At 40.0% G+C, this 16,841-nt stretch overlaps 1 protein-coding gene across 3 annotated transcripts in view; it reads right to left on the reverse strand.

Moving 5' to 3' along the window:
* Positions 1 to 16,841, reverse strand: part of NRP1 (neuropilin 1) — a 136,024-nt gene that overhangs the window by 20,885 nt on the left and 98,298 nt on the right. For 2 of the 3 annotated variants that reach the window (XM_081163544.1, XM_081163542.1), the window contains exons 7-11: positions 14,955 to 15,113; positions 11,635 to 11,779; positions 9,439 to 9,773; positions 3,814 to 3,958; positions 1,376 to 1,480 (exon numbers count right to left, since the gene is read on the reverse strand). In XM_081163544.1, the coding sequence (XP_081019670.1) occupies positions 1,376 to 1,480; positions 3,814 to 3,958; positions 9,439 to 9,773; positions 11,635 to 11,779; positions 14,955 to 15,113 (889 nt within the window). The remainder of the gene's footprint in view (positions 1 to 1,375; positions 1,481 to 3,813; positions 3,959 to 9,438; positions 9,774 to 11,634; positions 11,780 to 14,954; positions 15,114 to 16,841) is intronic. The other variant, XM_081163543.1, reaches the window with a different exon arrangement.

Genomic DNA, 16,841 nt, shown 5'->3' on the forward strand with positions numbered 1-16,841 from the left:
CATTTAATTGCTGACTAAAGGGGAAACTAAAACCCATCCCAAGTCCCTAAACAACTGTTTGCTACCTGGCTAAGGTTATCTAAAGTCCTCCGAGTATGCACTGCCAGATTTTAACTGTCTTGGAAATGTAGCTATGCAAGCTGCACTGCTATGTAGGAAACAATAAATGTTTAGCCCTCCAGCTCATAAGGGAGCGATCATGCAGTAACTTGTAGGAGGAGGGAAATGAGGCCACTTATTTGTAGGTATCTAGCTCTGGCTAACATAGGCTCTATCCAGCAGATCAGACATATAGCCTTATGGGAGAAGAGAGTTCCAAACAGCTACATAAGCCAAGCTAATTATGGTATATAAAATAAACAGATACACTCTGGTCTTCATAAAAGTGAGCCCATGGGAGACTTTTGCTCTCTACAGCTTCTTTTTCCTTTCTAGTGCTTAACAGTACTGTACAGACTTAGGTGTGACTTTGAAGAAGTAAGAAGGATAGACCACCACTGAGTTTCAGTTCAGGCAAAATTGTGTATGCTAATGATAAAGAAGAAGACTTTCTTTGCCCCCAGTCCTAAATGACCTCATTGCTAAATGGAAACTGACAGAAATCTCCCCAAGTTGTAATGAAACTCTGTCTTAGACAAGATGCACCTTAGCTCTAAGATTATACCTACCCATCCAACCACTCTCTGGAAAAGGACAGTTAAATGATAACTGATTAGTCTACATCTGTGTTAAAATATCACCTGGGGGGAATCATACTTTAAATAAACAAATAAATTAAAAAGACCCTAGATTTTCATTAGGCTTACAAGCTGTAATTGGTTAAATTGGTAGATCAATCAACTAAAGGTTTAGTTGATTAAGCCATGGAAGTCAATTTTAACTAATGAACAGAGTTAAATGCAAGCTTGGGTTTTCTTTGGAAGCTATTTCTGCGATGGTTTAAAGGTAGCTTTTTGTTCCTTTTTTCATTTTGTTTTTAACTTGTATGCACCTTTATACATTGCTGTACTTAAGGCCACATACAACCCAGAAATGAGTGTTAGATTTTATTTAACAAACCATATGTTTATTAGACACATACTTCATTATCTCAGAAAGGAACAAAGATTTAAATCTTGGAAAACAGATCTGAATTGGATCAATTAATTAATGGTTTCATTGGTTAAAAGACAAGTGACTGACCCACTCCAGGTTCCTTAAATTGTCATGCACATAAAAATGAATATATGTAAGCTGTGGCAATGCTCGCCCAACAAAAAAGGTCATGCATGTGTCATGCTTTCTTACTGTGAGTGATAGAGGCAAAGCAAACATTGCAACTGGGATTGGACTGAACAAAAATGGCGTTGCAATGGAATGTGGATGGCTTCTGCACCTGTCAACTGGAAGTCATCACCTGTTCCGCTGTGGCAGTTTGCTTGGTCATCATCACACTCATCCACAAGGTTGCTGTCAGAAGTGGTTGGGACAGAGGTAGGTACTGAAATAAATAAGCCAACGTAGCTTGATTAAAACATACTCTGAGACTTGTTAGCATTCCAGCCCGCAAGCATGATTCTGTGATGAACAAAGACCATTCATTTCATACAGGAAACATCTCTTTATTTATCATTTTCCCATATCCTGCCCTTAATATGGTCTGTACAGTGGTACCCCGCAAGACGAACGCCTCGCGAGACGAAAAACTCGCAAAACGAAAGGTTTTTTCGTTTTCGAGTTGCCTCGCAAGACGAATTTCCCTATGGGCTTGCTTCGCAAGACGAAGCTTGCCCCGGGGACAGCGGGTCTTCTCTTTTGAAGCAAGGGGCTGCGGGGAGATCGCTATCTCCCCGCAGCCCCTTGCTTCAAAAGAGGTCCAGGGGCAGCGGGAAGCTAAGCGCTTCTTCCCTGCTGCCCCCCGACGTCTTTTGCAGCAAGGGGCTGCAGGGAGATCGCTATCTCCCCGCAGCCCCTTGCTGCAAAAGACGTCCGGGGGAAGCGGGGAAGAAGCCGCTTCCCCCGGATGTCTTTTGCAGGGTTGCCGGCATGCCGAAGCCTGCGCGCGCTGACATCAGCGCTCCCAGGCTTCGCGGACCTCTCCGCTGCTGGCGGAGAGGTCCGCGAAGCCTGGGAGCGCTGATGTCAGCGCGCGCAGGCTTCGGCATGCCGGCAACCCTCCGCCAGCAGCGGCAGCGCTGCCGCTGCTGGCGGAGAGGTCCGCGAAGCCTTGGCCGGACAGCTTTTGAAGGCAGGCGGGGGGGGGAGCAAAGACTTTCGCCCCCGCCAGCCTTCAGAAGAGGAAGGCTGGCGGGGGGCAAAAGTCTTTGTCCCCCCTGCCTGCCTTCCCAGGGGCTTTTAAATCGCCCCGGACAGCGGAGAAGTCCTCCGCTGTCCGGGGCGATTTTAAAATGCCGCCCGCCAGCATTTTAAGATCGCCCCGGACAGCGGAGAAGTCCTCCGCTGTCCCGGGGTTTTTTAAAATGCTGGGGGTGGGAAGAAAAGCCCTTGCCCCCCCAGCCTTCAGAAGAGGTCCGGGGACAGACTGTCCCCGGACCTGGTCTGAAGGCGGTTTCCCTAGGAACGCATTAATTGATTTTCAATGCATTCCTATGGGAAACCGTGCATTGCAAGACGAAAAAACCGCAAGACGAAGAGAATTGCGGAACGAATTAATTTCGTCTTGCGAGGCACCACTGTACTGTACTGTCTAAGCTGAAGGCCAAGAATAATATTGTCAAGTCAAATAATATGCTTTCAAGATGCAGATTTGGAAACAATTGACCCCACCTGAAACTGAACTCACTTGGAGGTGGAAGGTGGGATGTGTTGTAGCTACAGATTTCTCTGTATGAAAGAGGTTTTCTATTCTTCAGTAGATGGCATTTTATGTATCCCCACTATTTACATGAAACTCTGAATTGGTGGGTGGAGAAGAAACGCCATGTGACCAACGGAAGGCCCCTATCTACACAGGGAGCTTCAGAATTGGGCCTGTCATAGACAATGTGTACACAAGCTGCTTGCTCTTACACGGTCTTCTTGTCGATTATTCATACATATTGGTCAGCATACAAAGAGCTAGCGAGGGTCACGCAAAAGGATTTTTTTAAAAAAGCATTTTCCCCTTTGAAAAGCAGGTCTTCATGTCACATTAAATTGCTTTTTTAAAGTTCTGCTCCCCTTAGTTTCCCAAGTGAGTTGTCATGACAAACACATTTCTATAACCTATATGTATAATGAGAAAAGATCGATACTGTTTTCAAATAAAACCAAATGCCTTGAACTAGAGGAAGATACGGAGGATCTGCGTGAGTTTTGGCCTTTTGTGGACTGTGCATCATGTGCAAATGATCTATTAACTCATTCCCTTGAGGGATTCGGGGGGGGGGGGTCACATGCTGGTGGTAGTCAGGGTAAAAGCAGGTGATGGGTGCAGCCAGAGACAAATGAGTTCTGGACTAGCTAATCTGGAATAAAGGCTGCCCTGCTTCCATTTGCACAATGGCTGCTTCACATTAGAACTGCCAGTTCCTGAGACGTTTGCTGAGAAATAAGCCCTAGTGGATTTGAGCAAAAAGGACGAAATCAATTATTTGTCCCTCTTGTTTTGCTGTTGCGATCTTCAGTGTTACATCCTCTCTAGCAAATATTATAAGGATGCTAAGGTAGGATAGGAAACTAACTACCGTTGCAAAGCACAATACTATTAACAATAACAGCTAATGGAAAAGAAAGAGATCAAACATTTCTCACTCCGCAGTAGCATAAGCAGGACTGTATGTAGGAAAAGAATAATAATTAATGCAACATATTAATCTTAGGCTGTGCAATTACCTTCAATTTCGCAGCCCAATAGTTCCATCCTCAGTCCCAATCCACTGTGGGTGGCTCTTTCAGGGTAGACACGGATGAATCTGGTTGTTATAGGCTCAAAGGTACGGAGTTCAGGGGTGTCATAGTTTGTGTTGCCTTCAAAAACCTACATACAAAACCACACAGGAATGCTGTTTAATAATCACAGGAGATATTCCATTTTTAGCCAGCTAAGATTTTTCATGCTTTTAGCATTTGAGAAAGTCAACAGGTAGCCCAAATCCTAAACATTTTATCAAGTGGCTGACTCTGCATTCAAAAATGGGAAGGGGTAGAAGTGAAAGTGTTTCCAGAAATCAATCTGTCAGGATTAGCACAGAAGCAGATTTTTTTTTTTTAATGAGACATCTTTTAAATGAGACTCACATCTGAAATTTACATGGATGACTTCGGAGGAAGGGATTCACTGTGGTTTAAGTTCTGGCACTGTTTAGCTATGATAAGACACCTCTTCAAGAGAGAAACTTCAACTGTGCTTTTCTCCACTTGCCCAGAGGCTCACAAATTACAGTTATATTGTAAGTGTACAAATTAAACTTTAGAAGCAGTGCCCATGAGACAGATTTCTTTAAAACTAATCCTAGGAAAGGCTAATGGCTGACAAGCTTGCTAACTTAGATGTGGTGGACATTTTGAGGATGTATGAGAAACTGGATAACCAGTTTATTTGGACACCAGTCAGTTCTGTTATATCTATAACACAGATCTCGACAGAACAGAAGTTGTCTAAAGCCACACTTAATTTGCGCAATAACTCTTCAAAAGTGGCTATTTAAAACCAACGAACTTGTGGATGCACATGCTCTTGTTACTGTGAAGACAGCAAGAATTCCAAAGGTGAATGTTACAGATTGCTAATCATTGTTTTTGTTATAGAGATGAAGAGCTCATGGGCTTTCCTTCATCAGATGTGAGGTCTCCCACAACAGAACACTGTAGTGGATAACATAACGAGAAAATATTAACATTTGACTTTGTACAGTGTTGCTTTTGTATGCGATGTAATTTGGAGAGAGGTGGAAAATGAAATGAGTCTTTCATATGAGCCGGTGAAAATGTCATAATTAAGAAGTCAACCATATTTTAGTGTTTCAATCGTCTAGCCTGTTTTTAACCTTGCTGTATTTCTACCTTGATCACTTCTGTCTATTGCATATATTTTGGCAGCCACATGGAAGCCACCTTACCAGAAATGCTTCTGTCTGGAGGTGTTTTCCATGAGAAGGTTTATCTATGGATTGGCCTGATGCTTTGTGGACTACACAGTCCAGTGCTACATGTTTCTGGCAGTGGTTGGAGTGCAGTGTCTTCACTCAATAAATCTGGTCCATGTGCTGATTTACTTATGTACGTTATAATCCTGACACACAACGGTATCCATGTGGCAGGCTTATGGCACCATTTAGCATGCTACTTTTTCCAACATGAAGATGAATCTCCAAATAGGATGAATGGACAGTGCAAGTTAATCTTCCAACATAAGTACACAAACTCGGTGACTGCTTGTTCTGTGTACCCTCAGCAGAAATGACCACGCCGCTTTCCATACATTACAAAATACAAGTTGGAAAATGTAACTTATATCTGACCCATAAACCTGATGTTTGGATCTTCTTAAAATTATTGTCCTGAAAGCATTATGCCGAATTCTAAATTCTGGTCCTGTAAAAACCACTTAAACCCGGGTTCCTTAGAAGGAAAAGATGCACAGAAACAGAAAACAGAGCACAATTACAATTGCACTCTCCTTTGGAATCCAGTTTGAAGATTATAGAGGCATTTTAGGGAATTCCCAGCCTTTAGTCTTCCTTCTTCCCCCACCATATTTTGATAACAAGTTGTCAAGATACTAAATTCTTTTAGGGAGAAAACAGCACTCATAATAGAGCAGGACATTCCTCCTAGATGACCCAGAAGCTGATAAAACAGAGGAACCCAGAAAGCAGTGTATGTGTGAGGTTGGGAGTGGGGGATAGAGATCTCCCAAACCCTGTTCTTTCTTCACATCCTGGATAATAGGAATATACAGGAAAAGGAATCAACAAGTGGGACCTGCGACAAAATGTGTGTAGTCCTTTTGTTCAGGATTCCAGCCAATCAGTTATGCCTTCTTCCAGGAAAATTCATTTCATTCCCCCACATCTTCAGTTTTCTGTGTTTTGCCCTCCCAAAAGATGGCATTCTGTGACCACCACTGACTATACTCAGCTTGGGGTTCTTTATTCTACTGTTATTTTTCTATACCCCATTTTTTCCCTGTGCTTCTGCAAACCTTGCAATTCCCCTGAGAACTCTGGTAAATCTCTTTTTGTGTGTGTGGATGGTGCCATTAAGGAGTAGCATTCAAAGAGCTGACTTTGCTATTATATATATCTGATAAGTACATAGAGTTCACTGTTATTATATATGATTAGTGTACTCAGAGCAGTCAGTAAATACATCTCATTCAAGAGGATTGGGAGGGTGTGGCAATTTATATCTAATTAATTCATAGTTATTAGGATTTATTTTATGGTCGCATTTTGTTTCAAGCATCATAAAAGCACCCTGCTAAATGAGAGAGGGTCTATGTTATTTACAGTGCAGGCACATGCAGTTTTAGCTATGGGATCCAGACTTAATTGTCGTTTAAATAGCAATATATAATAATGGAAACTTTCTATAAAAGGTTTCAGAACAATGTACTGACACACAGGCATAGAATTCAATAGACATTTAATGGTCCCTTGAATCCTAATTATACTGAATCATTGTCTTGTGTCATATGTGTAGTCTAGACCTATCTGTGATTTAATTATGACTGTTCATTCACATGCACAAGTCTTTTCAGAATGGGGTGAAGAGAGGAAAGATACTATTATTTCATCTACTACCAGGTTTATTGATTTGCTTCAGGGAAACAGAAATGCATTTTCAACAGGAAAAAGGAAAGTGCACAGTGATATTCAGAACCATTAATCCAATGTAGCCCAGGATTGTCTACTCCAGTGCTCTCCAGATATTCTGGACAACCACTTCCACCCCTCAATCAGCATGGCCAATGGTCAGGGATGAAAGAAACTGTAGTCCAAAACATCTGGAGGGCACTAGGTTGGTCTATTTTGAGTGGTAGTGGCCATGGGACATTCTGAGCGCAAGAGGTGTTCTACCACTGAGCTACAGCTCTTCCCCAATAAAATGTGGGTTCCTGAGATGCCCTCCAAAAGAAGGTTTTTAAGGTAGTTCCAGATTATCAGAAATGGAAGGAATTGGAAGAAGAAAGAAGTAAGCTAATGACAAGCAAGTGGAAGGGGCTGTGAGACACATAGAAACAAAATATGGGTTGTGTGTATGCTCTGCATGGTGCCTTGACTTTTACTAGAACTAATGGTTTGATTCTTAGCCCTCATTGTGTGCTATGCACTAGAATAATGGAAAACTGAGGTCTGGACATGCTCTTGCTTCCATGCAGCTGTTCAGATAGATTTTATATATATAGATCAATATAGATGCTACAGAATGTCAAGAGTTTTCTGTGATGCTACATGAGATCCCAGGGCTTATCGCCTCCTCCCTCCCTCCCTCTCTCCCTCCCTCCCCATGCTAATACTCCCTGCTGAAGTATTATAATCAACCTCAGCAGGCTCTGTTCTGAGTCGGCCACTGTCAGGTGTTTGGCCTGACTCTCCTTTGAGAGATGCTTCCCCCTTCCTCTAGATTGGAGACTGGTGCCCTCCCAGGGGTCTGGCTTGATCCTTGCTGGTCTTCTGGAGGTCTGTTTAAGAGCCACTTTTCGCAACAGGAGCTTTGTGGCTGATTGAATGCTGTATATAGAATTTGGTCTGTTTATATTTTTATGCACGCATAAAAATTCTTGATTATTTTATGTTACAATATGCTTGCTTCTTTTGCCGTTTTATACCGCATTGTTGTTATCTTGCTTCATCTGAATGTCTTCTATAGGAAAGTGGGATAAAAAAATTATTGAATAATCTGTGCAGCTTAGTTTCTTGGTGCTGCAAAATGTGTCGGCCCCCCACTCTAGCATACAATGTTTCCTTCTTCCAACAGGGCAGTGATTAAACTGTGTTTCATTTCAAGAAACAGAGCTGCTTTTAATTTATTGCTTTTAATCAGTGGTTACTATTGCATACAGTCAAGCTTGATTAACGTTTTCAAAACACCTTGGTCCTGTTTTAAAATCCACCAGCCTCCTAAATCCTAGGAATTTATCAAATTCCTTTATAATACATTTTTCCATCACGAAAGAAACATTATTAAATGTGTTGAATATTTTAGTAGGATTATGCATGTTGTACAATATGGGATTATTTTTTTTAAGGAAGTGCTAATCTCTGAAGCTTATTTACTGTTAGAAATGAAAACTCTAAGTGGACTTAATGTGTTTGCCAGCATTCATTTTTGTCAAAGGCTGCCGGTTTTGACAGTTATGGCAACTGCCTTGAATTTAGAACCAGAAGGTTGTGCAGCATAAGGTATGTCACATAAAAAGCATATGGTGCTCTATTTTCTTCCCCAAGGGTTTGTAATAATATGTCAAAACAACATGTGTTTTTTTAAAAACAAAAATAAGTGGTTAGATCTCATTGTTGAGATTCATTTACTCTTCACACTTGCAGTATCAAGGCCATTTGAAAACAGGCTCACTTTTGCACTCACTCGCAAGAGAAATGGGGAAGAAAATAGCTGCACTTGTTTATAACAGCCACTGTGGTGTAGTGGTTAGGGTATTGGACTGCGGCCTGGGAGATCAGGGTTCAAATCCACCCTTAGCCATGTAGCTCATTCAGTGACCACAGGCCAGTCATCCAGGTAGGGTGGTTGGCTGTAAAAGTGGACAGCTTAACAGAATCTCTGACTTTACAAATATGGGATGAATCTGTACATGCAAGCCTGTGTACAAGTGGCTGATATTCATGTTCATTTAAGTTTGACAAATATAGCAGCAAGTCCTTTTCACCGGAACCAGCTATTTATTGTCCAATATCCCTATATTTTTGTTTGGAAAACCATTTGTTTTTTGAGTGTGTATATTGTTATTATTTACTATAACATTTTACATACAATTTTGCCTAATATACACATTTTTTTTTGAAAGACTCTCCTTTAATTTCAAAATCTGGAAAACTTCAATTTTTGAGAAACTGCTGTGTTTCAGTTTTTATGAAGTGTGAATTAGGTAGGTCTGCCTTTAAATGTGAACTGATTTTAATTTCATAGAATCCTAGAATTGTAGAGTTGGTAGAAACCACAATAATAATCTAGTCCAACTCACTGCAATTCAGAAATCTTTTGCAGAATGTGGGGCTTGAACCCATGAACCCGAGAGTCTCATTCTCTACCAACTGAACTATCCCAATTTACTCTGAATCCCTCCTCAGGAGCTAGTTCTGTTGAATTCAATGGGCTTATTCCAGGAAAGTGGAATTAGGACTGGACCATTGGGTTTGCACCATTACCTGCTACCTGATGATTTTTAATGGGAGAAGTTAGGGTTTGAACTGGGGACCTTCAGCATTCAGAGAGTGTGCTCAACCACCGAGCTACACATTACTCTTCCTTGCCACATGTTGATTATAACCTCACCTTGGCCTTCCTCTTGCTGGCATCCATAATCCATTTCCAGTCCGATCCATTGTTGCTGTATCCAATCTTGAACTTTCTCATGAAGACCTTGTTTTCTCTGTGTTTGCCTCCCTGGACAATTATGCCTCGCACTATCTTCTCTTCACCGAGGTCTATTTGAAGCCACTCCTTTGAGTATGTGTGAGAGGTGGGTGGTGGTAGTGCCCACCCAACACGGCTCGTTATAAGACGCACATTTTCTGGGATCCAGTTTCGCTCAAATTCATTTGATGCAGTAATCTGAGAGTCAGTGATGAGTCCAGACACCATACCCAGCATGCCAGAGCAAGGATAATCTTAATAAAAACAATAACAACAACAACAACAATAATAAAATGTATACATATACTTACAGGACTTATTAGTGGTAAATGAACCAGAATTATTGCCCTTGTATTATGGACAAACTGGGATTTTGATGGATCAGACTCTTCACTACATTTTATTAAATTATCACTCCACTCACCATGTATATGTAAATCTGTGTACTTCACAAGATACCCCATATGTATCAGTGCAAGGTCCGTTCTGGATAGTTCTTTGAATATTCTATCCATTTTATAATACCTCAAATGCATGTAATTTAATTCTCTGATCAATCCTTCCTTAAAAAAATATGCAGAGAAAAATGAAGAAAAAATACCATGAAGAAATTCTTCCCTGCAGGAAACCACAAAAACCCATGAAGAGCCTTTTCTTTTCCAGAGATATATCTAATTTCTGAATGGAAAAAGTAACTTCTAATTGTGAACTTTTATATTTGACCAAAGAATCATTTTCAGTATTCTTCAATGTATCCATTAATATAGCTGTTGTACAGTTCATTATAATAGGAATGATAAAGAATATCATTATGATTGTTTTAAATCGATTTTTGCCACCTCTAGCCATATCTCTCTCTCCTTCTGTTTCCCCTCATAAAGGATGTTTCATTTGGTATCATAAAAATCAAGTCAGAAAAATGTGCTTGTCTTGAAACACAGGATGGTGTTGAAACATGGGAATCTATATATATTTAATTAAAAAGAGATTGCTTATTATTATGTATTTATTTTTGCCCCGCCTTTTCCCCTGACAGAGACTCAAGGAAGCTTACAGATAAAATCAGGACAGCTAAAAACATGTGTGTGGGGGGGGGGAGAGACAATCCTTAAAAACCAATTAAACATTAATACAATTAAAACTATATATAAATATAAGAGATCTATTAAAATCATAAGGATAATTAAAATAAAAATAGCATGGTACCAGTAACAGGTGGCACTTTCTCTTAGCTAAAATACATAGGCTTGGCTCACATTTGACACGAAGCCAAAGTGTGAATGAGAGTGCAGGTCCTCACTGCAAAAGTTGCAGCTACCTTTGCTCCTCTCCCTCGTCCTGCTGCTGTTACTCTACTCACAGCTAACCATGGTTTGGCTTAGTGATATGCCTGAATGATCTGTCTTGCTCCAGCGAAACCACAACCTATAACCAAGGTTTGTTCTTGGCTTACCAACAAGTCCAAGGGAAGCAGGTGAGATTTTACCTGTGAGTATCTGCACACTTCTGTGTTCATGCTTAGCCATGGTTTAGATAACATCACTGAACCATTATAAGCTACCTAGTAAACATTTATGACTACTTTTACTTTTTAAAAATTATATGTTGTTTGTTGGCTACTGGAGCACCTAATAAACAATGCTAATTTTTAGAGTCATTTTTCTTCAGCATGTTTGCAAATATTTGTATTGCATTTAAGGAATTTTGCATATTTCATCAGAAGTAAACCCCACTGTCTTTGATGGGGATTACTTCTGTGATTGCAACCTGGTTATACCTATATCATCGTCTGCAAATATTCGTAAAACAGAAATAGGTAAAGGTAAAGGCACCCCTGACCATTAGGTTCAGTTGTGACCGACTCTGGGGTTTATTGGCTGAGGGAGCCAGCGTACAACTTCCGGGTCATGTGGCCAGCATGACTAAGCCACTTCCGGCAAACCAGAGTAGCGCACGGAAACGCCGTTTACCTTCCTGCCAGAGCGGTACCTATTTATCTACTTGCACTTTGACATGCTTTCGAACTGCTAGGTTGGCAGGAAAAAACAGAAATAGTTAATGCTAAATTCTGCTTTTTTAAAAAAAGAAGATAAAAAACAAAAACTTAATCCTTACCTGTAATTTTACAGCCATACACTTCAAATCTTAGTGATATCCCGGTTTCCCAGCTTGCAGGTTTGATGCGAACAAAGCGAGTCAGGATTGGCTTGGGAAATGGTCTGTAAGCAACATCAGTGGGGTTGGTGTTCCCTATGAACACCTACAGAAGGAGAGAAGGAAATGCAATTTCTCTTAAACATGTTCAAAACTTTTTCTTCTTTGCCCATAAATAAAGTGATTGATAACAATAAGTACAGCATTCACAGAGTCTGAAAGGGATAGAGGAGTAAAGGAGGACTTTCTTTGACTCATTGTTTACCTAGATAAAAAAATCCATAATTGAATATGGGCTGTTTAAACCCAATGAGTTTAAGTATGCTTATTAAAGGGGAGCCACTGAGTTCAGCACCACATACTTCCTTCCAATAGTGCAGCTTTCAAGTTATAAAGGAACCATTTTCTCTTATGGATAATTCCATAAGTAGTCTGAAATGCTCTAGATTTGTTTGCCACCACTACATGTTCATTCCACTCTCCCTTGACAGTCTCATCCAGCTAGACAAAGAATACCACCATATAAATATATAATGCATCTGTTGCAGCCATTTGGGAAAGCCGTACCATAGGAAAGACAAATTCTCCACAGACTTAGCTCAAGGAAGGTGACTAATTTCCTCATTTCATTAAACAATGCAAAACTCCACTCTACAGATCTTAGGCAGTTCTCCTTTTATGGACAGTAATTTCTTACACCTTCCCCCAACTTTCCTGTTTTTTCCTTTGCTCAGAGCAGACTATAACAAAGGAAGTTGACTATCTCATCAAAAAACTCCAGGTCATCAACCTGCGTACTTTTCTTGCTCTCCATCTTTATCATGGAACAAATCCCATTCTAACCTTTCTGTTTTTGAACAATTAAGACCATAACACACTGAATATTGCCCATGTAGCATCTTTTATGTCTCATCTGTTTCTTTCATTATAGTCTTGCTAAGAAATGCTCTTCCTTTTTTTAATGGGGAGGAAATGGCCGTGGAAGAAGATCAGCAGGAATGTCTTGCAAACATTGACTATATTTACTACCAACCATCTGTTTAACTTATTAATATTAATTGCACAGGAAAGCTAGGCCAAGGCCCGTTGTAGAGTTTGGCTCCCTTTCAGTATGAGGCAACAAATAGGAAAAAACAATTAGGCTCTTATCTGTTATGCCTGATAAGGAAGAATAGAAGAGGCACAAGACCTTCAGGAATGTTATAAGCACAAATAGCAACAGTGGGGGATATTTTGGGCTTTGACCCATGAGCCTTGCTGAATAAGTCATGGTACCTACATCATATCTAGTAAAGAATATTCATTTGGCACAATGGTGCAATGCTGGAGTTTTTTCCCCTTCAAGGTATATACTGTGTTTTTATAAAATAAGGTGTTATAACTTTCATAATATTTAAAAGTTTTGAGATTTGATTGGGAACAGATTCCCTTAAACTCAAGTACCTTGATTCCCCCCCCCCCAAAGAAAGTTATGGCCACGAACTGGTGACATATAGGCAAGATGCCAGAATGACAGGGAACCCATAGCTTAGCAGTTTTTAGCATTTCCATCTGAAAGGTGCATCATTAATCCTGAATACACCCATTTTTGGCATTATTTTGTTAAGACAACCAAATGCAAAGGAGGCTGAGGGACCTATATTTGTAATAGTTGTATGCAAACAGGAAGGTTTTTGCAGGTACACCTTGTCATACATGGGTGAGAAGCCAGACCTAATGAAATATATTTCTCTGTTCTACACAGCTATTAAAATGAGCTCTATCTCATGTTGTATCTGTTCACTCTTTTTCTCTCTTTCTAAAAAGAAACCTAAATTTTAAGAGAAAATAAAATAGTGTTGGAGTCATGGGTACAACCCTACCTTTGGTCAAGGCCATTGGTGCAGTTAGGTAATTTTAGACCTGGACTTAATGATCTTATGAGGGTTCCCCTTTAGATGGGCATGTGTACTACTTCAGTTGTGAAACACACAATTAACATTATTCTTCTCCCCTCTCCCCTAACATCATTCTATGCCTTACAACTGCTTCCACATTTCTGACAATATAAAACCAGCAGTAAAATTGGTTAGTAAGACTTTGTTGAGATCAGCAACCCCCTTGAAAAGCATATAGAGCTGAAGGAGGAAATGGGAAGAGTGAATCTCTTTTCCTACTTCCTCTTCCAGCTTCTATGTGCTTCTCAAGACTCTAATTAATTCTACTGTATCCCATTTTCACTCAGGTTTCTTTGAACAGCGAAGTGTGTATACACACACGTTTGTTCTGTCTCTTGGTGGGGAGGGAACTGATTCAAGGGAAGGAGGCAGAGAAGCAACTAGAGGGGGAGGGGTGCCCACAGCAGTCGCTCTCAAAAATCCAAAAGTGCCCTAAAAAGGTTGGCCAGCCATTCCTTAAATGTTAAACAGCATTACTTGAAGTGATGAGTGATGAAAGCTAGACAGTGGGCCCAAGTAGTTATTGGGAAGGACAAGTAATATTGCTGTGGCATGGGTGTTAGTGGCTGGAGTCTAACACAACTGACATTTCTGAACAACAACAAAACTGGGAAAGTCTAAAAACATCGAGTACAGCAATCCAGACAAAACACAGCAACTTCTATCAACTTCAGTGAGATAGGCATGCATGTATTCAATTGGGTCTTAAAGTGCTTTACTTTGGCCAAATCATATCCAATGGGTTTTCCTGGTTTTTTATGTTACAGCAACAGAACTTTTTTACTAACTGGATTAAGATGTGCTTATTGTCTATCCATGTGTGATATATCAGGGATAAAAAAGGACAAATTATTGTGAGGAAGGGGAATTCTGAAATTAGAATGCAAGAAGAAACCTTGGATGTTTCACTATGCTGTCATTCCAGCTCTTTCGTAGCTTGAGAGTTTCTGTCTGTTTTTTATTACTTATTAAAAAGAGCAATATGGGTAGCACTGTCTGACTCCAAGCATTGAATATGTTGTTTAGGCAGCAACAACAACATAAATACAGTGGTACCTCTGGTTACGAACTTAATTCGTTCTGGAGGTCCATTCTTAAGCTGAAACCGTTCTTATCCTGAGGTGCACTTTCGCTAATGGGGCCTCCCGCTGCATGTGTGCCTCTGGTGTGCGATTTCCGTTCGCACCCTGGGGCAAGGTTCGCAACTAGGAGCAGCTACTTCCTGGTTAGCGGAACTCGTAACCTGAAGCGTTCATAACCAGAGGTACCATTGTAACTGCAACTAATAAAGCACTCTAGAAATTCACAAGTGGTTCAGGGTGTTGTGAAAATTGAAAACCTTACCAAAGGTTTATTATTTCCATCTTTGACTGAAATCCAGTCTTCTCCATTGGAGCTGGTATCTACTCGGTATGTTTTCAAAAAGTATTCTTTCCTCGTTTCTTTTGAGATGGCTCCCTGGGTCCCGATGGCAGAAACAAAGCGGAGAAGGCCCAAGTCCACCTGCAGAAAGGAGAATAATGGAGGGACAAAGAAACAGATCAATGGAAAGTTCAAATGGTAAAATCCAGTTAGGACCAGAGAAGGAAGGCAACTCAGTAATCAATTTATTGGGAAAAAAGAGCTTTTAAAAATTATTGGTGGAATGAAGTTCAGGATAATGTTGACCCACGCATTTTATTAGAAAACGTATAGACATAAGTGAGTATCAGAGCAAGACAATGAATAAATATTATTTAGCCTGGTTTAGCCCAGAAGATTGATTTATTCATGCAGGGTTTTGTTGCTCATAAGTGTTTATGATATAAGGACTTTATATGAAAATGATGTATAGGTGGTATTTAACACCGGTTAAAGTGGCAAAAATGTATAAAACAGGGGAAAATAAGTGTTGGAAATGTAAAGAAGTCGAAGGTACATTTTATCATATGTGGTGGCAATGTAAGGTTATTAAATTATTTGGGGAAATGATACATAAGAAATTGGAAAAAAAAGTTAAAAATAACCTTTGTTTAAAAACCAGAAGCTTTCTTATTAGGTATTACAGGAATGGATATACCTAAAGACTACAAGAATTTGTTCATGTATGCAACAATGGCTGTTCGGACATTGCTAGCCCAACACTGGAAAGAAGAAGCCCCCACCAAGGAAGCTTGGCAAGCTAAGTTAATGGAGTATGTGGAAATGGCTAAATTAACTGGGAAACTTAGAAATCAAGATGACAACAAATATAAAAAAGAATGGGAAATGTTTATTGCATATTTACAACAGCAAGCTAATACATTAGCAGGATTTTTAAAAACACTTGTAATGTTATGGGTAATGTTTAGATTTGGAGGCAATTGTAGATAAAGTTTTTATTGACATGCATAAATGAAGATAATATAAGGAACCAAGGGATGGAGTAGAGGGAATTCTGGGGATTACAGTTGTTAAAAAAAATTATGTTATTTTTTAATATAATGATTTTGTTTTTTGTGTGGGAATTAATAAAAAATATTATACCACAATGATATAAGGACTCTATTTACCATATTATATACGTGTGTGTGCATACAGACCCACACACTGTACACTGCAGAAACATAATAATAATAATAATAATAATAATAATAATAGTTATGTTTTACACCTGATCCAACAATTTCTTTCCACGTGTGGTATGGCAGAACACTAGGGTGCAGGTAGAAGAAGCTGCTCTCTGCATGTGAGGGAAATGGTCAAATTTGCTTATGTTCCTTTTGTGTGTAAACTAACACGGGGTCCTTCTGCATGCTGAAAACAGTAAGAGCACCCCCCTGCTTTGCTTTCATATAAGCAAGACTTTTGTATATGTAAGTGAATGCAACACTATGACTTATTTCAGCACTGTGCAGATGCAAGCAAGACTCCATCTTTGCTCTGAGTGCCTGATGGCTTCACATGCATGCAAACAGGACTTCCAAGGAAGAATTAGAAAGCACGGTTGCTGCTTTCTTTCTGTGCTTTACAGCCCCTCTTCTTTCCCCCAACTGCCGTGAACATCAAAGGACCTTCCGAAATCAGAAAGTCCATGTTTGCATGAAAACATTTTGTACGCATGTAAGGGTCTCTTCACATCCCAGCTTCTGCATATATTGTCATCATCATACAGAACTAATATTTGCGCACCAGCCTCACTAGAACAGGGATCCAGTAAGTTGCTACGTTATGCTTTGGTTTATTTGCACACTGGTTTTTGGCCCAAAGGCA

The sequence above is a fragment of the Podarcis bocagei genome (assembly GCF_964188305.1).
Source record: "Podarcis bocagei genome assembly, chromosome: 12".
Taxonomy (NCBI): Eukaryota; Metazoa; Chordata; class Lepidosauria; order Squamata; family Lacertidae; genus Podarcis; species Podarcis bocagei.